Below are 27,514 nucleotides of genomic sequence, written 5' to 3' on the forward strand. Positions count from 1 at the left end.
TAATGTGAGGTGTATTTTTGAAGCTGAATCCCCAAATCAGCCTGGAATACAAAGATGTCTGCAGGCCTTTAGGCAACATGCAAACAGTCTAGCAACAATCAGCAAAGCTCTACTTCTCGAACAGATGATATATTTATCGGACCCTTAACAATTTAATGAAAAACGTATTCTTTTATTTATTGCTGAATCGCTCTGTCTTGTTCTGAAACAGTTCTTCAACTGCAAATTCCAGGTTGATTTATAAAAAAAAAATTTAAAAAAAGTGTCAAACCACTTGAATCATTTCAGTGGTCCACACTGTCTATATTGCAGTACTTATATGGACTGGAAGCATGCCTGGTGTGGCTCAGGACCCTCTCGGCTACCAATGTCCAGAATAAACAGTATAGATGTAACATATACCGACTGAGCAGGATGGAGGCCAACAAGTGGGAATAAAAGTGTTTTGCCGTCCACAAGCCAGGATTCACTACGCCTGTAGTTTTTGTTATTTCAAAGGACGAACGCATCAAGCATATATACTCAGGGGTCAGTTTATTAGGTACACACAACTCAAACTCAGTCGAATACAACAGCTCTGCAGTACATGCTGACTTCATGACGTTATAGTGTTTACTTGTTCAGAGGCTGTAGTATGTGGTGCTGAAGTGTGACAGTGCGTTACACTGGGAGGTGTTCCTCATATTTTGAACCATCACATTGATAAAAAAAGGGCACAACTATTAGGAAGACGTCTCAGTGAAATGCAATATAATTAAACTGCACCACAAAGTCCAGTCTCGAATATGACCAGAGAGCATTGCATCGGTAACGCTTTAAGCTCCACAATGTAACATCCATAGCCAGTATATAAACATTTAATAAGGGTCTGTATGAATAGATAATGAATGGCTGACTATAGTAAAACACAGTTGCAATAATATAAAATATGTCAACAGAGCAGAAGTTATACTTGTGATCAACGAGTGTAAATTCATTTTAAAATATTTGCATATCTGCTTACAACAGCATTATAAACTATTTATTATAACTTAATATACTGCGTATAAATGCATTCAGTTAAGATGTACTATTGCATCAATTGACTGCATTAGTGTTAGAAACATGTACCTAATAAACTGGCAACCGAGTGGGATGTGCATATCGACTTAAAATTCTTAAAAAGTGAGCCTGCTTGTAGGTGAAACTTTGTGTTGGATGCAGTATTGACCTCTACAGCACTGTTTTTAAACCACAACCAGAGTGGGCCATCACCCCTATCAGTATTATTAAGTACACCTGTACAATCTAATTCAATGCAAAACAACATTAAGTCTACTTGTATGATGCTTGTCGTGTTCAGCCGCGCGGTGTAAATTAAATCATGCCTTATAGCATTGAGGTCACAGTTAGTGGTGGTGTTGTACTGGACTGCATTATACTCAAAGGTGTTTCCAATATCCTGCCTCCCTCACGTTTGTAAACTGGCCGGAAAGAAATTAGACCTCTGAACAGCATAATGTAACAATATATATATATATATATTAGGGGTGTAACGGTACGCGTATTCGTATTGAACCGTTCGGTACGAGGCTCACGGTTCGGTACGCATGACGAACCGAATACGTTTGAAAAAAAAAACTTTAAAAAAAACAAAAAAAAACCTTTATTTAACCAGGTAGTCCCATTGAGATTAAAAATCTCTTTTGCAAGATGTAAGTAACAATACTACATAACATTAAGGAGCAGTTTTTGGGGCACTCAGGTATAGTTCTATCATTGTTCAAAGTCAAAGAATAACTTCATGATGTTAGTTGTAATGAATAAATATATTTTAAAATAAAGTACATTTCTCTGGCATTCATAGTTTTCTACTGTACCGAAACGTACCGAACCGCGGCTCCACTGTATCGTACCGAACTCAACTGTGAATTGTGTGAACCGTTACACCCCTAATATATATATATATATATAATGTGCAACATCACCGTTAACTATGACCTCAGTAATAAACATGTCATTTAATTTACTAATTTATGACGACGTCAACAAAACCTGAACATAAAGGTAAAGATATTATAGCACAGCTGTTTACTTGAATTGCAGTAGATTGTGCAGGTGTGCCGGCTAAAGTAGCCATTAAAGCCTTCAATTTAAGACAGAAACTATAATGTTTAAAATACTTTTGTATTTTTTTCCTATTCCCTAATAAATCAGGATGAGCTGACTTTGAAGAAAAAAAAAAAAACTTAACTCAACTGCAACTAATTGCTTCTTTCATCTATCCAATTAAAAGCAGAATTTTAATCCGAGTAGTTTATTTCTTGTTTTGATAGCTCATCGCGTGCCACAGCCTTCTAATCAGCGCAGAAATGTAAGTATTGCAAATGAATTCAGCAGTGAGCCGTTACTTACGACTGTGATTTTCACCACTCTCTCGCTGCGCAGGGCCGAGCCCACAGCGACTGAGGCCTGTTTCCGACAACCTCACCAAAGCGTGTGCTGGCAAAGTTAGCTGCTAACCGCTAACATTTTTCAATCCATACCCACTCAGGTGTGCAAGTGTGAGAGGGTGTGAGGAGGTTGTTAAAATGGTGCTGAGGATCAATAGGAAGTTGTTGTTAGTGAGAGACCTTTCAAGGGGAACATCAGCAAGGTGGCATCACAAGTTGTCATGTGTGATGTTTGTGAAATGTATCTGCAGTGTTTCTACCTTCAGCTGCCTGCTATAAACAGTCAGCAGCGACAGCTCAGCCTCCCCTGCATGTCCTGTGATGAAACAGCTCGGTTGCATGAGGTAATCTCACCCTTACCCAAATGAGATGGTAATGCCTTCACTCAGGGAATTCAGCAACACACAGCAGCACCTAGAAGGAGGCTGTGCAACTCAAATGGGACTAATAATAGAGCCTCCGTTCTCTTAACTCGGAATCTATATTAAACGCTTAAAAAAAGAGATCAACTATATGGGTCAGTGGGATTTCTGTGAGAAAAAAAAGAATGGAGCACAACCAGAAGAAAATATGCTCTGCTGACAACAGATCTGAGGAATGCACTAGCTAATAAGAAAATGATTTGGGCTGAGTAACAGCTCAGAACTTTAATTAACAGAGCTGGTTTTAACTGATTGAAAGGAAATACATGTCCACTCATGTGCATGCGAGCCTAATTATTTTTCAACCCCTTGATTGTCTAAATAGGCTTTGTAAATAAAAGCACAAGTGACTTGAAATGTTCAAAGGCAAATTATTTTCGAAATGGAAATGATCAAAGAGCAGTCTTTCATAACTGGTGTGATCTGTCAGCTAGAATACACACACACACACACACACACACACACACACACTACTCCACCCCCAACATCTGGCTTTCTCACAATAAGAGACATGTATTAGCCTCTATCTTTGCTCAGGCTGTCTGCACTCCTTAAACTGAACAAATAGGAAAAGAAACTCCATCAATATACAGTATATGATACATGATATATGATCTGAAAGATGAGAAATGGGATCCTCTATAAGCATCCTGGGTGTTGGATTTGCAACATGGGACAACAGTAAATCCTGTTTTATTCTGGAGATAAATAATAAAGCGTGTTTAGATAATTATGTCAGTGACTTCATGTTGCCTCTGGCAGCTTATTCACACGCGTGTATTACCAACAGCCCACGCTGGTTCTTGATCCGTTTACTCTGTTGTTTGTGTTACTGGCTGGTAGCTTTATACTTTTCGTCTGTTGATAAAAGGAAGTAGATGTACATTTCAAAACACATGCAGAGAAAAGCTCGGTACTTACACTACAGCTGCACGGCAGACAGCTGGAGAGAGGGAGTGGTTTTTTATTTTTCCTCCAAGGCTCCTTGCCGTTATTCATGGCCCTTCAGATGTGGTTCTGAATTAAGTTAATGTGCAGAACATGGTTAATGATGAGTTGGATCAAGTGGTAACAATATAAGTCAAACACAGCACATGCACAGTTTTTACTGATTCATTTATAGCTGGGCTTGTTATGCTGGTGCTCTAAAAGTTTCAGATGTTGTTATAATTCTAAGAAGAATGTCACTCCTCTTTCTTCTCTGTCAAACACAATTTTGTCTCAGAAATCAGACCTTGTTTGGGCGCTGACCTGATATCTGTCAAAGCAGGGTGGGACTATTGCATTTGTCATACTGAAAGGAGTTGTATCTCCAAGGGAAAATGTTCTTTTTGTTGCAGATAAACATTTCTAAGACACACCCCAGTTACGCATGTGGATTGCATAATTATGTCAATTGCATAACTGAAAGAATACGATGGCACCACAGCAGAGATAATGTAGATAAAGGAGTAGAGCTGAGGATAAGCGCTAATTACCTCATATCACACTTTAATGAAGGAACTATATGAAACACTCTGCTTCTGCACAGGTGATGGTTTTTTGATCCCCTGCCTCTTCCAGGAACCTGGAACACAGGATTATTCCCTGCGGACAGAAATAGATGCAGTCAGTTCCGCCTTGTTCTTTTTGAAAGTCATCTGTAGAAGAGGCGCAAACTTCAGAGGTTTAAGTCAGCAGAGATACTGACATTGCACGAATCCTGGGACAAAAACACAGCAGCTGTTTTTGATGTTAAATATGCTCGCGCGCGCGCACACACCTACACATTATACATCCCATTACCACATCACAGCATACGTCCAATACAAGGTTAGGCTGCCTCATTGATCACGAACAAGATGAAGGGACAGTCCTTCCCTTTGCCACTCTTAACTCCGTTACCTGGGCTGCTCAAAGCATCGCTCCAGGCTAATTACTATCTCTCATGCCCCTTGTGCTCCTTTTATCCTGTGGCTAATGATAAACTATTCCCATCAATGCTTCTTTAACTTCAGAGGGACCTAAATGACACTTTGGTCTGTTTGGATGGTTTTATTGATGATTGTAAATAAATAAAGCGACAATAGGTTACCTTGCATTTCTTCCTGTTGCCTCTGTGCCATGAGAGTGCTTCTGTCTGTGTCTCGCATGCACTTTAGGGTCAACACCACACCAAATCACATTTGTCCCCTCCATTAATGTCACAGCCTTAAAGCAACATATCATCACAGTGCGGAGCTGGGTCTAACTGTAATTGAAAAGGCCCAAGGGGAATTCCTGGGTTGTGTGTGGGTGTGTGGGGCCCCTTAACCCCCGGCACCCTACATCCATCATTGTAGAGTTAGGCCCTGGGGTGTTCTTGTAACGCAGAAGGTTAACAGTGAGATCGCCGTGCGTCCTCACTCACAGCTCTCTAAAATGTGGGCCCCCAGGACTACAGCCAGCAGACACCGGCTGAAAGCGACATACAGCATCACGTCGAAGTACATGTTCATTTGACGACTACATACCAAGGAGTGCAAGCTTGAGCACATCAACACATCCATGTTCAGTGAATGGATGGACTTCAACAGGGATCAGTGATCAGAAACAGAATCCTTCCTTCAGATGTCGAGTTCACAGGATTGATGACACAGCCGCCTTGCAATGCAGACTGCAACAGATCAAATTAAACTACTCGCGATTACTCGCTGCTTTGAAACACCCTGGACCGTGATCAATGTGATCTCTTTTAAGTTCAACCTCAAACGACGGAGATTTGAGAAAACATACAAAAAGGTATTCAAATGCGGTATCTCACAACGGAACTGAATTGTTGCTCATGAAATGTGATAGTTGTGAGAGGCAGCAACGATAACAGGCACTTGGGCTCTCTTTGCACTGATTTTTTGTAAAATCTAAGGCATTGTGCTCTTTAGGCTTCGTGATCAAAGCCGTTACAACATTTTCAAACAAACTCTTCAAATGCATTCAGTAAAGTGTGAATCGTTAAGCAGAGGCTCCGAAAATGTAACTGATCATTTCTCAAAGATCATATGCTGTAGAACAAGCCGATAGAGAAGATAAAGGCGTCAATTCCTGATTCAACGTGCAGATTGAAGCATATTCATCCGGCTCTTCACATGCATGAAAGCCACCAGCTGCCCTTGCCGGGGAGCGGAGGACATTAAGGCTCAGCCTGGTTGATCTCTGACGACGAGGGTCTGAAGGAGGGATTAGGAGCAAGGGGACCAAAGTTATGGTCATTCCCTTAAAAAGGATGGCACTGCATCTCATAGGCCTGGAGCTTACAGGAGTTGAAAGATCTTCAAAGGTCTGCTCACCCCACTCAACCTACTCTGACACCCAAAAAAAAACCTTGGGTCGATGAATTTTGAAAGATGTGGACTTTTAAAACACTATTTATTTTACTTTTGCATTGCGACAGGCCACAACAAATACCCAAGGCCATAGATGAAAACTTTTGCTCGCAGTTTGCTGTTTGTTCTTCGCATGAAATAATCATCGTCAGTCACTTGGTTACCGGCTCATAGGAGACGATTAAAGCCTCCGTGATATCTCAGAAACTGGCTCATCAGAATATGTCACAATATCTGTTATGTAAGGCATGGATAATAAATGAAAAAAAGAGACATCTTTTTAAGAACCATCCACAGGGGTAAATTGCAATGCATCAAAAGACAATTATGCATGAGATATGAGGAGAGGCGGGGCCTTTCCCTCTCTCCCGCTGCATATCGGCTGCATATCGGCGAACTCTGCAACAATAGTCGGAGAGCTGAGCGTTCGAATGGCTTAGGTTGACAGTGGAGCGACCGTTGGGGAGGGTGAATAGGAGCCTTGTTTAATAAGCCCGGGTACAGGCTGGACTACACAGGGGGCTGGCACCGCTGAAATCAGAAAACTGCAGTGCAGATGAAGATGAAGATGAGAAAAAAAATCGAAGAGGATCAGTCTGGTTAAATCATAAGAGCACAGTGCCAGGACGCTACATTCATACTCACCATGTTATGGTTTGTAAACACATTAAACATAGAATGATTGCATTGTCTTACATAAGAGCCTCGCCACTGAAAGCAAATTAATTGTCAAGCTGTCAAATTAGCACGGGCTTAGACATAAAACAGATTACCTTCCTAATGTTCTCAGACAAGGAAAAAGTGACATGAGCTACACATTCACTTCACGCCACTGTTTCATCCTATTGACATGTTCAATCCTTTCCTTTAGAATCAACCCTTCCTCATTGTAACGGTTGCCCTCAGTGAGCATCACTGATGCCAAACCCCTCAGTAGCTGCCATTCTCCCGCTGGAAAGAGAATGTGGAATTTTCTTTTCAAGCAGCAGTGCCGCTGTATCCAGTTTACCATGTGGGGTTGCACTTTTCCATAGAGAGAGGAAGGCAGATATATGAGTGAAGTCCCATGCATGTTTAGAGGAGAATCGGGCAGAGGACACCTACTTACCGTGGAACCACACTGGCAGAGATTAGGGGGCCATCATGAAGGAGCCATAGAGGGTGAAGATAGCCATGGAGCTGCAGGGATAGAGCTCGATGAGACGGAGGAACAAGAGGACCTGCCAAAAAAAGGGGGAGGGGGCACAGAGGGGCGGATGAAAAGAAAGCAAGTTGGGGAGCAACAGCACCGCTGGGTCTGACCTGGGGAGGATGGGGGTGAAAAGCCAGAGATCCAATTAAAATCACACGTGGTCAGTCAGAGTCAACGCCGACGCAGCCTCTCCAGTCCGAACAGAGTGCTTAAACCGCACTTGGAAAAGTATGGGAGCCGCACAGCGTAAGTTACGCAAGATGTCATACATGATTATGATGATGCATAAAACCAAAGACCTGGTGTGACAAAGCAGCCCACCCTCTGGTACACAGCTGGGGCTCAACCAAAGCATGGCATAACAGAAACGCAGGGGGGCGAGATGGCAATTCAATGACTCCCAAGGTGAAATGGGCGTATTTACATTAAATTGATGTATACTGTATACCCTGTCCAAAATGGCGCCTCTGCTTGTTGCTAGGCAGAGAGCGCTAGAGTAAAGATGGCAAGTGGCAAACTGCGGAGGTCTAATCAGTTGTGATTACTGGGGGGGAAGGTGTGGCAGGGTTCAAGGTTGATTATGGAATATTACCACGGCTTGGTCAGAATACACCACGGAACGCTGACGTACTGTAGTCGGAGAAATTGACAGTTAAGGTTGCTGCCGTTTGGCTTTATACACCGTTTGTCCTCACACAACAAACGGAAAATCAGTTTCCCTGATTGCAAACACAGAGGCTTCTCTGAGCACAAAATGATGTTTGATTCCCTCTATTGTGTTTTCTGTGAAGAGATTTACTATTTGTAGAAACAGAGGACAAAAGGGCAGAATGTGGCAGTGCATAAATAGTTGGGGTTTAGAAGATGAGCTCTGAGATAAAATATCTTGAGCTTACTTTAAAAACATTGACACTAGAGCAGCACCAGAAGCATTTGATACAAACTATTGATAAGGTTGCCAAACAAAAGAAACGGATGTCATGACTTTCCGTCATCTCATCATTAAAGTACACTGATCATAGCCAACACAGTTCACCTCAATTTACTGGAGGAAAGAAGCACTTCACAACTGAAATATTTTTACAACATCAACCACTTGAAATGATCCATCTCCGATCATATCACACTACTTACCACAAAATCTTCACCTCCATTGAAAGTATTATCCGTATCAACCTGACTAAAACTTGCGGATGGCTTTCAGAAAGAACCCTCATGGAAAGCTAACAGCGAAGCTGCACTGCAGTCTAATTCAAAAGGGGATTTGCAAAATGCGTCATCACAAAGATCTGACTGTCCCTAAAGATGTATCCTTAGGAGTATAACGTGCAACATATATTTTTAACCAGCACACAACACAAACAAAATCATCACAGCTTTGCGAAATCTCAAGAACAATTACTCCGTAAGCACATAACATATGCTAAGAGTAATGTTTCACTCGTAAATAGCACAGAGGATTAAAACTGTTTTGGGATTTATTACATGTTTTTTTTTTTATATATATATATATATATATATATTTATATAGAAGGATGAATGTTGCAACAAAAATAATACCAGCGTCTTGTGACATATCTTGCTGGTAATTTGTCTTGCAAATATCAGCACCGTACTCAAAGTCTTCTGGACTTTCAAAGTGTATTAATATGGTCGACACTTTGGGGGAAAACATCTTCGAATACAGTATTTTTGTGGCCATCCAGACAACTGCCCCTCCATCAAATCCTTTCACTGGAATAAAGAACATCCTTATTACAGCCTGTTAGCCGTCAGATCACTGTAGCATGTATTTCAAAGACATGTTCAATTAAATGCACTTTTGACCGGATTTCCTTTTGATATGTGTGAAGCAGATTGGTGTGTATATATATATATATAATGGCATCATCGGTATGTTTCATGGGATAAAATGCTGACATACACACATACAGGTACAAAGTATAAAGCTTTGCTACTGGCAGCGGAGCAGACTTTTTTTCTTTTTTTTTCATTACCTTATTCATCACAATTGTGACCCGTCTGACCTGCACAATGATCAAGCTATTGCAGTACTTTCCTGAGCGGGACGAGAAGAGACTCTCACTGTGTACATCCTCTTTAGCTACACAACAACATGTACTGCAACCTGGTCACTCAGTTTCCAATCACTCATCCCTTTTCATGCTGTATGTCAATAATAACTCACTGCAGATGAATGTAGCTAATGGTGGACTGGATTCAAGCTCTGCCGAGAAACAGACAGGCTTCAAACAGAAACCTGCTCCGTTTCTCTAAAATAACAAGGTGTGTGTTCAAATTGACATCCCAAAAATACAACAAACAAGCAAACGTGAAAAAATATTCAGCGAAACTGTGGAGTGAAGCAAACTGTTTACTATTAGCAGTGTGTGTTAACCCAACTTTTTCAACTTGTATGCATGTTAAAATGAATCAGAACACCACATTTTTAGCAGAGCGCCCAGAAAATATCAATGCAGACACAAAGTGAGGAGCTTCAAATTCTTTGAATGTATTAGCCTTGATGGAGTAAATACAAGTTTTCTATTTGTAGCATGAATAGAATAATGATTGTGGTAATAATGGAGTTTGTATTTATTTGGAAAATACAGTATTTTGAGGCTACATGCCTCATATTTGTGTTGGCAACTTGTTTACTTTCCAGGTGAGCCGTTTTGCAGTGTGTGCGCACGCGATTGTGTGCTTGAGTGACAGACAGACAGCGACAGAAATCGAATGAAAATACAAAAGTTGATTAATAGGATCTGAAATCAGCTAAATTGTCTTGAAGTGGCGGCTAAGGGCACAAGAGAACGCGCCTTATTGAAAGACAGAATGCGCGTGGACCTTGAGGCAAATACACCTGTATCCCACAAAACGCTCATGACGCAGTTAAGGAAAGTAAAATCTGATTGAAGAACTGAGCGCTGTTTGGTTGAGAGGGCCGTTTGATATTTGTTGTTCGGTGTGACCATCACATTTTCCTTTTTTGCCAGATTCGAGTAATAACAATAATCAAAGAAATGTTATGTTACTGTTCACTATGGCCTATAGAAGATATACCTCAGTCAAACCAGTGTAATAGTGTTAAAGGCCTGACCAGTTCATCTACAGCATAAAATAAAAGCTCTGCACGTGAGAGTTTCCGCCGTATCCATTATTGTACAAAACTGCAAACCTGCAAATATGGCGTGGGCTATTAAAAATGATATAATTAGAAATACAATTTTAAAAAATCGGATAAATGCATTGATGGGGTTTAACCACACACGCCTGATCAAAGAGAATATAGACACTTTAATAAAATATAGAATACATAATTAATTATACAGTATGCTTATGTAAGTAGAACTGTATGCTAATTAAACGTTTTCATCATATCACGAACACTGGTTTGAGCTCACACTGGTCTTACTTTGCACAGAAATGTGAAATATACATAATACCAACAAGAATACCAACGTGTTATGAAAAGGGGGCGAATATGAAACTTAATCAAGGGGAGAAAAAAAAAGCTAGTGAGCCTCGCAGTATTTTAATTACAGGCAAATCATGCTGCAGGCCCATCACGCGGGCTTGTTCGGTCTTCAAACTTAACTTAAGAAATATCTTTCTTGTATATAGGCCACATATAGACATGAATAATGTTTCTACCTTCCCGACATACATTACATCTAGTTTACATTCAACAAAGACCCCTACACTTAGGGCTACATTCAGCAAGACGTCTCCTATTTTTACTTTACAGTAAGTTCAGAGGACTCAACACGCAGATTTCCATAAAAGCTTTTGTCATTTTTTTTTGTCTCACTTAAGACAGATATCTTTAATAATTACGCAACACAGCGAACAATTAGGCATATACACTTTGTAAAAGTCCCCAGAACCCACCGTGGGGGTTCAATGTGGCTGTGGGCTGTAAGCCAAACCCAAACCAAACAAATAAAGCTCGACACATTTCGCAATTGCAATAGGCTATGACTCAAAATATTTGATACAACATCCACAAAAAATACACAGAGTAGTAGAGACACAGCTGCACGTGTTTAGGCTATATGGACAGATACTGGGTCCCAACAGGAACTCAAAGAGACGGGATGTTGTTGCATTGCTTTGGGAAGGAGTCCACGCCGCTGTGGCATGTGTACCACCCGTTGACAATACTTTTCTGAAAGGGAGAAGTGGAGGGGAAAGTCCTTGAGCTCTGGGCAAATGTGTGACCTGTCTGGCCGCAGGGGTACTGGGAGGACTGGGACGTGTAGCTGCCCCTCTGCAGCAACAAAGGGTCCAGGAGGGGCTGCGACCTGTGTGTGGAGTAGTCCAAACTGCTGTCAAACGTGTGATGGAACCGTGACCTCGGGGTCGACTCGTCTCGACTCTCCGGGGACAGGGGGATATCTCGAGTCGACGTGGGCGGGTGGGGAGGGCTGATGTGGGCTCCGTCCGGGACTCGGGTTGACCTGTCCTCCGCGATGTGACCCCCGTCGCAGGGACGCGCGTCCTCGCTTTTGACGTCGTGGGCCCTGTTGCAGTGGAGCTTCATGTGCTTTCGCAGGGAGCTTGGGTGGGTGTAACACTTGTCGCAGCCACTGACCTTGCACGTGTAGGGTTTGTCGCTGGAGTGCACGTGAGAATGCTTCTTTCTGTCGCTGCTGTTCGCGAACCTCCGGCTGCAGCCGTCGAACTCGCATTTAAATGGTTTTTCACCTAAACGTTCAAAAAGAGAAATGACGGCGAGTTACGAAAATACTTACAGGCCCCGCATGCTCTCCCTCTCTCTCTCTGGCCTTATATGCGAATACTGATTAGCCTAAGTGAGTTCAGTGCCCTCCATCCCACCACATTATATGAAAAAAGTGAGCTTGCAAAACAAAACAAATGCACATCCGGGCATCACACTGAAATGACTGGAATCTAAATCATCAGCATGTGACTCTGCAAACACAGAGCCGCTTTTCCCCTGGCCTTGCTTTTTAAATGCCACATATTTAAAGTAAATTGTTGCTAATGTGCAAAAACTAGGACTGCTTTGAGGCATGAAATCACTGACTTCAAACTACTTGCTTGGAAACTGGTGCAGGCCTGTTTGCAACAAGTGAGGCAGTGTGCGGACTAAATCAGCCATCAGGCTGCAGTTAAACATGCATTCGATTATGACAAACCTGCGACAGCAAATGCAAAGATTTGTTTCAACGGAGTTATCATCATTGAATGAATTGTGGCTATCAAGATGCTAATTGAACTCCTCACACAGAATTGCCTACAGCTGCGCACTGTCTCTCCTGCTCACGCGCTGATATAGCAGACAGTCAGGAAGAGCTGGACTCATAAATAAAACGAATAGTTTCTCCTACATCTTCATTTTGCAGGCCTGAGTGTTAATGGATGTCTATATTATGGAATTTCAAAGAAATGTTCATATATTTTTCTGCCATAAATTAAGTCTAATTAGCAACACTACGCATGTGCAGTAATAATAAATGCCATTAAGCCTCCCCTTTCCTGTCTCTATTCTCTTTGCTTTCATCAGTAAAACAATGGAACACCAGAAGGAAAAGGGGTCGCCGAATAAATATGTTTTATCTCCAGCCTCCCTCTTTCTCTGAAGACCATTCACTTTATTCGTGAATTATATTTTCAATTGAAATGCCTGCATTTCATGATTACACCTTGTGAGATCCCGGCCATGCAATCCCTGAAGTGTGTGTGAAAGATAAGAATGAAATAAGATTGCACCGTAAATCCTTTTTGCAGATGATATTAGTGTGCTCAAATGGGGCATAAAAGGAAAGACCCAAGAAAGTCAGTTCTAAAATTAAATGTATCTTATGATATCATTTTGGTGGCAAGTAGCCGGCCTATCAAAGTGATGGAAATGAAACGAGGATAAGGAGACATGACTCATTTTGTTTCAATTTATAATCATTTTGCTGACTGAGGCCATCCGTTTGCTCACGTTTTTATTTCCTACTACATCACAGTGTGATGTGCTCTGTTTGTGTTCCTGAGCACAGGAGAGGATGAGTCCCTGGGAGGCAGAGACAGCGTAACGGCTACGTCACAACTCTCCGGTGTCCCGGCATTTATTTAATAATTTCACTGAATGAAGTGGGAGAGGCACCCTAACCACTAGGCCTGCAGACACTCCTTTGTAACTGCCTTACTGCTACTCCTCTGTGGTGCCTGCATGGAGCCTGAACATGCTTTTCTGCTGCAGATCACGCAGACAATAACAGAGACGGCAAGAGGCAGCGAGAGAAGCTTTGCATAACAATACTTTTACAACAATGATGGCCTAAATAACACAGCACAGTGTAATAATCACAAAAAACAATGTGTATGCATTATTAATAATAATAGTAATAATAATAATAATTATGATTATAACAGTAATAATGTGACAGAATTGCCAAACTTCCCTAATCCGTGAAATAATGAAAAATAAATAATATGTTGACACACAAACACAGCAAAACTCATAAATATTAATTAAATAGTTTGTGTTGAAAGTTGAAAAAACGAACCACATTTTTTTTCAAATGTCACTTGCCAAAATGTACAATTATGAACATCATCATTATTATTATGATAATAATCATGATCAAATTACGTGTTTTAGTATGATCATGAACTAACCTGTGTGAGTCCTCTTGTGGATTTTAAGATTCTCTGATCGTGCAAAAACTTTCTCACAGCCGTGAAAGGGGCAGGGAAAGGGCTTTTCCCCTGTGTGGACTCTGACGTGGTTCACCAGCTTGTATTTGGCTTTGAAAGGCTTCCTGTCCCTCGCACAATTCTCCCACTGACAGACATACTCAGAGTGATCTGGTCCTCCGACGTGCTCCACTGTCAAATGGGCGACAAGTTCATACATGGTCCCGAAGGCTCTGGAGCAGGACAGCTTCCCAGCCCCCTCTTGGCCGTCAGTCCACTTGCACACCAGCTCGTGCTTCACCATTTGTTTAGAGCACCTGAGGAAAGCGTCGCCTCCTCCACGTTGAATTGCCATGTTGAGGGGTTTGTACAGACCCAGGAACTGTGAGACAAGCTGCTGGCTGTTTCCCTTGGGGCTGATAGTTTGGCCATAGTGGTGAGTCCGGCTAAGGAGGTCGCCAGGTAGACCCAGCATCATCTGGCTGCCGAAATCCCGAGATGCGTCGGCGGAGGTGTGGGCCTGCTCCTGATAACTGGAGAAAAAAGCATGGCTTCTGTTGTCTCTGTAGCCATGGAAGTCACGATACCTTCCAATCCCGCCATGTTGGTTCGCTCTTGATGCCAGTTGATCAGTGACGGGTGGCATGCCGGCTCCAGAAAGATTGGCTCCAATGAGAATGCCCCTAGGGCTGTGCTCTAACCGGTGGCTGTGGTATCCAGAGTCTGAAAAATTGGGAACCGAATGGTCAACATATGCACTGGACCTCGTCTCGGGGTAGTCTCGCAAATTGTGCGCGGGGCAGAGTTTTAAGGAACTGCCAGTGGGGAGTCCCATGTGCTCTCCTGCCAAAGGTGGCAGCACCATGCTGGGTTCAGTATTACTCTCCCCGGGGTTGACGCAAGAGAGAGGGCAGCCACTCAACCTCGAAAGGCTTGTCATGTTTTGTTGTGAGTTTTGGCTATGAGTTTGCAAAATCAACCAATTCGGCACTCAGGATACACCTAGAAGTTCCCTCTCCATGTCCCTTGTCTGTGTATCATCTGCATGTGAAATTCTTGGCCGTGAACTTCGGAGAAGTAGGAACCAGACTCAGTTTCGTTAAAGTTGGTGTGAGTCCCATTCCGTTCACTTTGCCCTCTTGATTTGTGGCAATAACCGTGGTAGTAAAAAATGCTTCGAAACAGGCCATGGTGCAATATAAAAGCACAGCAGGCAAACCTGCTTTTAAAAAGGGAGCTTTGGGATTGGTTGGAATGCGCCGTGATTGACAGGCGCTGGGTTTGTTTTAAAAGGGACACGCAGGCGTTCGCCGCATGACTCCGTTTTCAAATATCGCAGAGAAAATGCTTTGAAATGTGCCGCGATACTTGCGAATGTTGCTGCCTCTTTAACTCCAGCGCGCATTCTCGTGAGACCCCCTTCTGTAAATCTCTACAAAGTAAATATGAAGCGTAATGTGTAATACTGATCATCTGATATAGAAGTCATGCAATTAAATGCAGACATGGGCGAAACATAAGACTATCACAGTCCATCTACCGTCTTTTATGTCGCTGGAATGAATAGTGCCAAAGCAAATGTCCAACTCTCTGCCCTGCGAGCATAATAGAGAGACTGGCCATATAGCGTGTCCAGGCCAATTATTGTCAAGACTTTCATTTTGAGTGGAGATTGAGAACAGTGAGAAATACGCATTTAAAAAAAAAAAAAAAAGATTTGAAATCATTCTAAATACTAATCCTGCCGTCATTGCCCTGTATGAACACATTTAAGCGTTTTTCCTGAAATGTAATATGTAGTTCTGAACTCTCATGGAGGTAAAATACTTTTGAGTTACACGTTTATGCGTGTATTTTTTTTTTATATGGGCACAAAACTACTACACAAAACTACCTCATTACCAAAGAAAAATAAAACTTTGATAAAGCAACAAGTTGTTCAGCAGACCACCAACATATCATGCTCTTCTTACCGGAAGCAAGTTATTTCAGATAGCAGTTCACTGGGGAATACTTCAGAGCAGGATGCACTGTTTTACAATTGAGCCCAACGTGAACCATTTCCACACATGCACCCTTTTATATTAAGCTTTAATAAATGAATAATCATCTACAGTGCGCCATGCGTCTTGCAGGCTCGCACGTGTAAAATTGGTTCTGTAAAAATGTAAATGATGAAAGGTGACGAACAGCAGTGGATAGGCTCCACTGTTCCTGGGGAACTCTGATCAACTTTCTGACTTTGCGGTGCTGTGAGGACAGCAGCTCCAAGCTCCCCACGCTCCTCCGGTGCAGCACGGATTTCTGCACGTCTTCCTCAGTTTTACGCTGCTCTGATTCTATCAGCGCACTTTCTTCAAGACCACTTCAGCCAAATTCTTTAATCTGTTGCTTTTTTTATGTATACGACGTGGCGTTGGCTCCGGACTGCAGTTTCACAGGTGGAAGGTGGAAACCCCTTCATTATTTCTAAAGACTGCAGCTGGCAGAATTTTCAACATTTTGTTAAAATAAAAAAGGAAAAAAAAAAGAAGTCCTTTGCCACATTGTTATGCTGACGTCACCTGCAGTGGATCGGCAGAGACAAAGCAAGGGGCCCACTTGACATTAAGTGCCGCAAAATAGTAGACATGCCCAGAACTGGCCTAATTCCGTCATGATTGTAATGGACGCTCATGTTTGTCAACCTTTAACCCGATGCTTTTCCGAAAATGATTGAGGGTTGAAGGCCAATAAACCGAAAGTTTCCAATCTGTCATTCAGAAAGCAGAAAGGAAGCTTCAAATCATTCCAGCTCCTCATTTACAACAATAATGTAAAACAAGAAATGGACTATTTCTATATGATATTCAGGCTCACCTTTTCAATAACAGTCAGTGCTATCTGCCTCCATATAGCAGCTTATACTGTAATATTTTTATGAAGGACTAATAATATTGTAATGTGCATGACTTAATTAGAATGTAGCCTCATAATCATAGGAAATAGCCAATTAATTTTACTGCAATACTGTATGGAATTCTAAAAAGTATTTAATTGCTAAATGTATATGTTCAGAACATGCCAAATACCTTGAAACAAAAAAATGTATTTCATAGGATAAATGTTGGAGTCGTATACGGTAAACAATACAATTATAATGGTAATAGCCAAGACATGCAAACATATATGTATTACTTGAGGACTTTGTCATGTTACTATTACGTCTTTACAGTCGACTATTATTAGTTTAATGCGATAAAATACTCCAAATCCGTGACAACGTTGCTTTTTAAATTTGGAAACTACACACGGAACTCATGTTTAAATATCTATCGTAACTGTAAATTGTAGCATTTTTGACATCAATCCCTCCCAACCCTCCAGCTTCATGAGTGCGGCCATTTATGTTGGTTGCTTGACAGGCCGGACAAAATCCTAGTGACTGTTGCACACAAAATATCACTCCCAACTATCAAAACACACATGTCAGGGAATACTCCATACATCCATGAGATCAATCTCAGTACAGTGAATGTGGAACAAATGAATGACAAAGGGTGAAATGCAGACATGAAATTCAACAGAAAACAAATGGAACACCAGAGTCACAGTTGAACGACATGGTAAAGACTGGACTGAAGGTTGAGCTAATTTCATTTATTTAGAAGAAATCTTTAGTAGAACATGCATTTCCTGAATGTTCATTGTATTTCATTCGACCTGTTGAATGAATAAATGCATTTATAGAAAAGAATAAGAATAACGGGCATCGCCTTTTTGTAAAAAGTTTTTGCAAAAAGGCGATAAACGTCATAATCTGTTCCCAGCGAGAATAAGAATCACCAGTAATAAAGGGAGGATAGGGAGCATGCAATTATTTCAAGTATCCAAATTTGTGTGTGTGACGGACACAAAGTTAATATGTTCATAAATGTGGTACAACCAGGAATGCCTGAATGTGTGTGTGTTTACGCATGCGTGTGTACGTTTAAACAACTGCATGCATCAGTGTGGAGTAGTGCTGAGACATAATTGATGAGGGAAGGCAGTGCTGCAGTCTCGCCATGACTTTATGAAATTTAGATGAATTAACAGGTTTGGGATGAGTCCATTTGCAGACAGATGCTCCAGTAAATCACAGCAAGAAGTCAATTAGGCCTCTCCTTCAGCCATATGAAGGCAAACACGAGCACTGCAGCAGTCACTCAAGACCCAACTGACCATATAATGTCTGACATACAGATGGCCATCTGTGCTGCTATTCTTGTACTGTATTGCAAGTACTCTACAAACCTTAATTATAATAAACAATATGAAGAAAATATAGAGTAACAAAACGTTTCTGTTTCTCTTATGACAAGCAAAAAGCAATCACACACACACAGCACACAAATATGGCCGATAGCGTTGCAACACAGTCAGGCATTACATTGTGAAATTCCAAATTACAAGACACTTAAACTGTCATACGTCATGTAGCTACAGCTCCATCTATGGTGGCAAATTCATTGTCATTATCAGCTGCTACACTTGTACAGAAATCTAAAATAACAGTTGATTATCAGCAACAACATACAACGTATAATACTTGTTTCGTGAAAACATTAAGCATTCAGAAAACAAGGGGACGCAAATGATGCATGAAAAAACAGTATTCTCACTGAAACAAATGTAAGCCACGATGTATTTCCTGCTTAGAATGTATAAAATCTACTGGAGTATGAATGTAGACCAGAACCTGAGCATTTATACTGTTAGGGGCTCTGCAGAATGATGGAGGGCAGAGAAAAGTGTCATGGAGGATGTATTATTATTATTTATTTTTTTTAATTGAGGAGTTGGCACATTAAACCAAAGCAAAAACCTGCAAGATCCTGCAGCACAATGTCTATTTAAGCGAAAGAAGTGAACCACAATATCATTCATTTAACTGTGCCGTTGGGAAACATTGACCATTTTCTGCCTCTTTAAGAAGAGAGTATGAAAAACACATTCACATACAGTGGTATATGATAAATGCAAGTACTGCATGGGCTTTGGTTTTGCCAGTTTTCGGAAGATGAAAATTTCACTTTTTCCGGTCACTATTGAGTTAACTTCAAGTCCACACACTCTTCTATAGCACAAGCGGCCTGCAGCCAAGCAGGCCAGACATGGACTGAAAAAAAAATGAAAAGACTAAACATTGCAGTAAGAAAATATCCAGAAGATTGGACTGCCATAGGCACATTTCTTTATAATTATAATGATCATGCATCTAAGTTATTTGTACATGTATGCACTATAACCTTGACTGAATGTAGTTAGTAATAAATGTATAAATGCGAGTTGTTTACCATTTAGGCTGATGGTTATGTTATGCTCTTTTCCAACAGCATGGGCCTACTGTCTAAGAGGTATGCACACAATATTGTGATATTTTAAGGTAACGCGCATGCTCAGTTAGAAGACGATTCTGTTATAACCAATGGGCTATCCCAACGCCCAATGAGGTAATCCCAGCAGAGATAACAAAATCATCAAATTATTCACAGTGCTGAAGAATAGCGTGCTATAATATAGCACATTGCATTACGCACACGTTTGAATGATCGTTAAAGATCGCACACTGCGTCGGACATTTGAGCCAAACAAAACACGGGCCTATATATGCAAAGTCGTTTAACATTTAAAAAAAAAAATGTAAATAACATATTTAAAGGTTCAAATAAATATGTAAAATCGTGTGGTTGCAAAACTGGAAAATATAGCAGTATACATTTTACCAAAATGTAATTAAAGAGATAAGTCAACAAATAGAAGTGAAATGTGAAGGGCGGCATGCCCGAGGGCCGTGGTAAAATATTCTGGTAAAAAAAATGTCTGGTGTGAGACAAACGGTTAACAAATGTGCAGCTCTATAAAAAGGCCTATGAAGCTGTCTTTCCCCCTCTTTTTCTATTGTCCAGTAAAAATAGTCCATAGACCATTAATGGGCCAACGCAGTCTGCTCCTTTCAGGCAGGAAGAGGTACATTTTATTTTTCAAACAGCAAGTTTTAATTGAAAAAATATGAACCAATATTCTTGCAATCCCGACTCTCTAGATGTGTCTTGATGCTGGTGAAAGACATGTTTAGGGCGTTTTTTGAAGCCCCAAATCGCGAAATCCCTTAATTGTAGAATTAATTAAATAATACAATATGCACTAAATACCAGTATACCAGAAACGATCTGCAGTAGTTTTGAATTCAACTCTCAAGCAACAGTTGCTTTACGTTAGGCCTATCGATGACAGCTCCCCTTTTCTTCTCAGCAAGAGCCGCGCCGACGCTGCTTTTCTGTCGCACACAAACATTTGTGACTCATCTAAACCATGTTACTTGTGATAATGTGGCTGCAAATACACGGCGCATAACCTTAAGTGGCGTATGGGCCTTCACGTTTCAACAAGCCAATAAAATATGGAGAGAATACAGGAAAACTTAACAGGCTGCTTGTCACTTGTGAAAGTTTACAAAGGTCGCCATAAATCCCATAAGACTGCAGCAAACTCAGTTAACTGTGTGTGTGTGTGTGTGTGTGTGTGTAGGCTCCGTGGTCTCGTGTGTGGTTGTGCTCGTGGTAGTACACTGCGTGTGTTCGTGCACGCGCATGCTGTGTGCGGTGAGAGAATATGAGTGTGTGGGAGTGAAGGGAGGAGTAAACAGAGAGGCTATGCCTTCGTGAGCGAGAGGGAGAGAGAGAGGCAGACAAACAGAGGGAGGGGAGAGAAGGGGGGAGAGAGAGAGAGCAGTTTACGGAGGAAAAGGAGGTGAAGTGAATCTCATTCGTCGTTTTGCTTCAAGATAAGTTCTCGAGGTTATCTACAAAAAGCGCAAGTGTTAATGTGAAATAAACTAATGTGCCATAAAAAACTGAATATATATTACATTACCATACAGGCCTCAGTCAGCAGACTGTTCACTTCAAGAAAACCAAATCCCATGCAACCTCCACCGGATAAATATAACAACTAGATGTACACACTTCCACACAGGCCTGCATGTGTTACTAACACAGAAAGAAGAGAACACTCACCTTTTCAATCTAGAACTCTATCTCGAGGAAATGTTCTGGAGTGAATGCGGTGAGGGCGAAAGCAGAACTGATTTGAAGATTTTTTGTTTTTGTTTTTTTGTTCTTGGTCCAGATCCCCTAAAATAAAGAATGTGAGCTCCTTCCTGGGACAGATTGAGGGGGGAAAGGATGTGAAAGGCTTGGAGTTAAAAAGCGCCGCTTGAAGCACTCAGCGCGTCTCTCAACTTGATCAGATTGTATGCGTCCTGCAGCGAGTCAGCGGCAGCCCTGTGAAACTTGCTCAATGGCACGAAATTTTGGCTGAGCGAAAAAAAATCTCAGGATATTACAATTACTGCCATCTTTCTGTCTTTTATTCCTCCGTCTTACATCCTATAGAGCTTTTGCAAAAAAAAAAAAGAAAAAAGAGAATACCCCCTCCCCTTTCAAGCGGCTTCAAGAAAGCCACAGTTTGGATCTGTGCCAAGTACATTCAAGTTTTCAGTTAATAAGAGCCAAACTGGTCACATGAAAGAGAAAATAAGACAGATAAGTCAATGATACATAAACTATACATTAAACTACAGATAGTTTTCTTTTTCAAATATACAGGCCCTCTCAAGTTAAGATTGCCTTTAAAATCTATTAAACGTGTTTTAATACATTACATTTGAAAACAAACTTTTTCTGACAAACCAACTAATTTATGTTGCAGAATAACTTCAACAACTATTATAAAATAACAAGAGTGGTCCTCTGGATGTGAAACGGAATATGGTTGTTAAAAACCTCCAGTAGGTATAATAGTCTGCACCGATAACATGCATCTTTATTTGTAAACCTGCTTGGGAGTTTCTTGAGTGTAAATCAGGTAGGGCTGCGTAAGACATGCGCTGCACATAACACATCCAGGATCTGCGCTAGAGTGCTCCGTTATACCTGCAAAATAATGCCTGGAACAGCCAATCAAATGAAACCAATTGAGACGACCTGCCATCTTCAATACCAAACCGTGCCAATCACCAGACATCTAGCCAATTAACACCCTCCGTCGCAGTCACGTGTCTGAGGGGTAGCCGAGCGCCGATTGGCTGTTGTAGCACTGCCTCCCGAGTTCATTTATGTTCTGGGAGTGAGTGATTGACTTTATCAGTCCAAGGACATCATCCGCCTGGAAAGGGGGGGAAGTTTGATCCGCTTTCTCACGGATCGCAGTCAACGGGAGTTGTTTTTCTCTCCCAACTCTTTACGCATAGGATTTTCCCGTTTTGGCTCCGTTTGTTTTTTATTTTAGGATTTCTTTCGACATAACGTGGTAAATCTCGGCGCGGTGTCTGCAGTTTGCGCGCTCCGCTACACTGGATTTTAATTTTATTTTCCGTTTTCTTCCCGTCTCCTAAGTTTGCTTCAAGCTCATGACTATGCTTCTTGATAGCGGTCCGCAGTTTGCATCGTTAGGAGTGGGGGGTTTCGGGACACCGCGGCACCACGAAATCGGGAACAGAGACCCAGGTCTGGGACTGAATCACTTCTCCGATTCCTCCCACTCCGCGGCTTTCAAAATCAGCCCCGTGGCTCACGATATCGCCTCCAGCCAGACGTCAGCTTTCACCCCACAAGCCACAGGATATGCAGCTGCACTGGGACACACTCACGGCGGGCAGGTGGGCTCGTACGGTGGGGGAGCGTTCAATTCAACACGGGACTTTCTCTTCCGGAACCGGGGTGTCGGAGAGTCCACAGCGCCGGGCGCCCAGCATGGGATCTTTGCAGCTTCGGCGGGGAGCCTCCACGGGCCGCCGGGGATCACCGATAACCCCGGACATCTGTTGTTTCCAGGACTTCACGACCAGGGGGTGAGCCACGCGTCACCGAGCGGACACGTAGTTAACAGCCAAATGCATCTTGGCTTGCGCGGGGACATTTTCGGAAGACCCGATCCGTACCGTCCGGTCGCGAGCCCTCGGACGGACCCCTACGGCACGCAGCTCCACAACTACAGCCATCCTATCAACATGAACATGGGGATGAATGTGCCGACACACCACAGTCCGGGGGCCTTCTTTAGATACATGAGGCAACCGATTAAACAAGAATTGTCCTGCAAATGGATTGACGAGAACCAGATGAACAGACCCAAAAAGACATGCGAGAGGACTTTCAGCACCATGCACGAGATGGTCACTCATGTGTCCATGGAGCACGTCGGCGGCCCCGAGCAGAGCAACCACATCTGCTTTTGGGAGGACTGCCCGAGAGAAGGGAAATCTTTTAAGGCCAAGTACAAACTCGTCAACCACATCCGTGTGCACACGGGCGAGAAACCGTTCCCGTGCCCGTTCCCCGGATGTGGGAAAATATTCGCCAGATCGGAGAATTTGAAAATCCACAAAAGAACGCATACAGGTAAGGCACGGACGATATGGCGGCACCGCGTGCGTAAAACTACATTTAATAAGCGAAAGCTATTCTGAATTAGAAATTGTGTGTATGTTTCAGAGTGCTCCGGAAACAAATATCTTTATGTTGTTGACAATAATCTGAGAACTTAGGCCCACTTTACCATAGTGAACAGTTCCCAAATTGTTTCTGAGTGTAGTTTATTCTGTGTAATTTCTACACACAGCTATAAATGGCTCAATAATGCAGACAAAATGTGGTTCTGTTGAGCAACTCTGTGCGTTACCCCCCTCAGTAATTATTGTAGCTTTTCATGCTACGAAGATCTGTGAGACATCTAAAAGCTGCAGGCTACTTTTACTCACTTGATGAAGTTACGGCGTTTTCCTCTGCATCGGGCTGTTAAAAGTGTTGTGCTTTCTGGACGTCATGTAGAATTATAAAGAATCAGTGACTGGCTGCGTGTGGAGTTGTCGTCCTCGCTCACGCGTCACGGTTAGTGCATTAGATGCCCTGTTGATTCAGTGTTTACTATTACGAGCAGACGCACAGAGCAGGCCAGCGGTAGCATGAAGGAGCAGGCCTCTTGAATAAATAAAGCCTGACAGAGCAGAGTGTAGTAGTGGAGCTGTATCCAAGTCGCCCCGAAAATGTAGGTTATGCTCTAGTTATACAACAGGCTGCAGACTATTGTTTTTACAGGTGGTGTTACAATGGGAGTTTGTTTGTGCGGGTCATTGAGGTAATTCACGGTCTGTGTGTGTGTCTTTAATCCTGCAGGTGAGAAGCCGTTTAAGTGTGAATTTGATGGCTGTGACAGACGCTTCGCCAACAGCAGCGACAGGAAAAAGCACATGCATGTGCACACATCAGACAAGCCTTACATCTGCAAAGTGTGCGACAAGTCATACACACACCCCAGCTCTCTCAGGAAACACATGAAGGTAATTAACGTCTTCATTACTCCTGAAACACATTAACACACACATACACACACCCCCCCCCCCTCCTCTACTGCCACAGACAGGGACTATCACAACTTCAGGCACTGTCACACTGCTTAAGATCTATGTTGGTTACACTTTAACTCTCAATTAAACGATTGAAACATATCAGTGAACGAGTTGTGAATATTCCACGTCTGCCACTCTTTGATCCACAGCTTCAAGCCTTTTCGCCTTATTAAAAGTAACCTGTGTAGCGGGAGAAAACGTTTAAATGTGCTCTCATCATTGCCATTTTTTAAAATCACGTATACTTTTAAAGAAACTACATTTTAAGGTGCACATTACTGGCACATTGATGTGGATATGTTTTGCATTGTGGAAGTTGCCGTGCCTGTTTCAAGTTGGCTGTGTGTTTGCTGTTAAAGTAGCTCAATAACATCCAGAGTTAATCCGCATTCAAGTCCAGCACACTTCTACCGAGTCACTTTAAAAGCACTGTCTGAGCATAAATGAATAGCATGCGTTTGCCTGAGTGACTCATTATTTTCTCTTATTTTTTTGCAGGTACATGAGTCTCAAGGATCTGAATCGTCTCCAGCAGCAAGCTCTGGATACGAGTCGTCCACACCGCCAGTGCTGGTCTCAGCCAACACTGAAGATCCGACAAAAACACCTCCGTTAGCCGTACAGAACTCGTCCGGCCACAGCGAAGGACTGGCACCCAACTTTAATGAATGGTATGTTTGAAGTCAGACGAACAAACCCTCTCTCAATGTGGACCACAGGGTTGAAGATTAACGAGGATAAAAAAAACCTTAAACACTATTCCTGTCCTCTGTCACACACACACACACACACACGGGATTGGGACAGCAACGACAACAGGAGATGAGAGCAAAAGCCAGCATAAGCAGGCCACGTCCATTCTCAGGATCACGAAATTTGACTTTTATTCCGCAGTTTTGAGGAAATCAAATAAAAATCACGAATAAATAAAACGTAATACTTTCTCAGTATAAAAAAATGTTTTTTTTATCTTTTAGTTTACAGAAAAAAATGTTTTATTTTTCATTTGATGTATTTTCTCAAATTTTTATTTAAAAAAAAAAGAATAAAAAGGAAGATTATTTCACGCTGTTTTATATGACGGTGACGCGCTATTGTCGCCTCTTCAAGTGATTGTTGGAACTTCAAAACAGTCTTAAGAAACGTGCCAAAGTCTTTGTCATGAACTTGAACACAGAAAAAAAAAATCCTAAATAAATATTATACTCGTGAATGTATTTCCTTGTTTGATGGGGTCGAATCTATTGTCAACGTCCGTTTTCAGGTGGAGAAATGTGGTATTAGGTTACGATTGTTACCGTTGAATATAACGTTGCCTTTTGTTAATACCGTTGTAAATACATATCCATGATGCCATATTTATCAATTTGTAATTTAATTATGGGTATAAGTTCTGAAACTTAAATGATATTTATGGAAATGTTTTCTAACAGGAACTGTACAGTTTTGGTCATAACCAGCTTAACATTGAACAAATGATAAACTCTAAAGCTCCAACATCGCGATTGTATCCTTCTGTTTTTTTTCTTCTTTTTAACCAATAGGCCTATATGTGTCTTATTTGGATCGAAGAAATCATCGATATGAATATTATGGAATTGTCTATATATAATGCAGATATTTCCGTCACTTTTATTTTCTTTATGAGACCATTGACATGTAAATCATTGACTTTGTAGAACTGAGTTCAGTTGAGCTGAGAAGCTATAAAACGGTTCTGTTGATATCTTTATTTTTGGTTAAATTTAAACCTTTTTGTGTATTTTACGTTCATAGAATCAGAAATAGATGTCAATTCGTAGCATAAACTCAGTACTGAAAAAAGAATAAACCCATCAGCCTATTGCACTCCTATACAGGTCTTAGACGAGTGTGTGAAGTTCATGATTTCCAAATCAAGGTGACAGCATTTTGAGTATTTCAAATTCGGGTCAAGCACCCAAATATATGCGCCAATATGGCACTCTTTATAGTTCCAGCAATGTCTTTGTGCAAGTATGTTTAAATGTGTGCATCGGCAACAATGGAACTGTCACAACACAGTATCTTCAAAAATAAAAAAAAGTTTTTTTGTCTGTCAGCTTGCATTGTTTTAAATGTAATTCTTCTGTGGAACTAAGCGTGCTATTTGTTGTGGTGTTGCATATAGAGCAGTTTCATTACACATTTGCTTGTTTTGTGTGAATAACTTGTCAAGATGACATTTTTTTTGTGTTTAACAAAATTTAGTGGAAGGAATTCTAGATCTATGTGGGTTGGGGGGAGGGGGGAGAATACGTTCAGTGGCATAAAGAGTTACAGCATTGCATTGTAACCTATTCTCAAGAATTAAATATTATGCATACACAAAGTATATTGTACTCATACGAGAACAATTTCAGACCACCAGCACTACTTTTAAAATAAAATGTAAAAAACGGTACCTCGTGACAGTGATATATGAAATAAGTTTATTTAAATAATTTAAGGAATATATGTTTTATATGCTATTTTCTATACCTTAATTTAAATGAAGTACTTTTTCTTATTCCCACCACCTTTCTGCCCCATGTCCAGAGGTCAGCGAAAAATACCTGATGTATAAACACAGCTAGAATGTGATGTCGTAACACTTTCTGAGAGAAATGGGTCGCACTCCAAGTTATTCCTGAAGAGCAAAATGTTTTACTGATGAACTGTGTCACTGTGCCACATTGAGGCAAACCATGTTACAACAGCAGGCCTGCGTTAGCCTATTTAGCTACCAGAGGCAAAGGTTCCTTGTACTTTTTAGGCTACTGTATGTTGGTTGATTTGTTTTACCAACTATTTATGAAGAAATGTGAACGAAAATTTTGACTGAAATAAAAAAAAAACATTATGAAAAGCGATTCTCAGACTGCCACGTTGATTATTATCACCCTGTTGTTGTGCTTCCTGCATCTTTACGCATATAGCCGACACTGTTTGCCACGCTGTTTGTATCAGACTAGTAGGAGTCACTTGAACTTGACACTGATTAAGGCGCCATCTTAGTAGCTTGGCTGTGTGTGTGTGTGTGT

General features: G+C 41.5%; 2 protein-coding genes across 2 annotated transcripts; one reads left to right on the forward strand and one right to left on the reverse strand.

Moving 5' to 3' along the window:
- Positions 1-11,471: 11,471 nt before the first annotated feature.
- On the reverse strand, positions 11,472-14,981 carry zic6 (zic family member 6; the record flags this gene model as incomplete). Its single annotated transcript, XM_079269134.1, has 2 exons — positions 11,472-12,094; positions 14,024-14,981. 2 exons carry the CDS (start codon positions 14,979-14,981, stop codon positions 11,472-11,474), a joined length of 1,581 nt encoding a protein of 526 aa, XP_079125260.1.
- A 7,290-nt stretch (positions 14,982-22,271) lies between these two features.
- Positions 22,272-27,291, forward strand: zic3 (zic family member 3 heterotaxy 1 (odd-paired homolog, Drosophila)). The gene is made up of 3 exons (XM_079268196.1): positions 22,272-23,466; positions 24,241-24,404; positions 24,972-27,291. Exons 1-3 carry the CDS (start codon positions 22,476-22,478, stop codon positions 25,152-25,154), a joined length of 1,338 nt encoding a protein of 445 aa, XP_079124322.1. The 5' UTR covers positions 22,272-22,475; the 3' UTR covers positions 25,155-27,291.
- Positions 27,292-27,514: the final 223 nt, after the last annotated feature.

Source organism: Melanostigma gelatinosum (assembly GCF_949748355.1).
Source record: "Melanostigma gelatinosum genome assembly, chromosome: 5".
NCBI lineage: Eukaryota > Metazoa > Chordata > Actinopteri > Perciformes > Zoarcidae > Melanostigma > Melanostigma gelatinosum.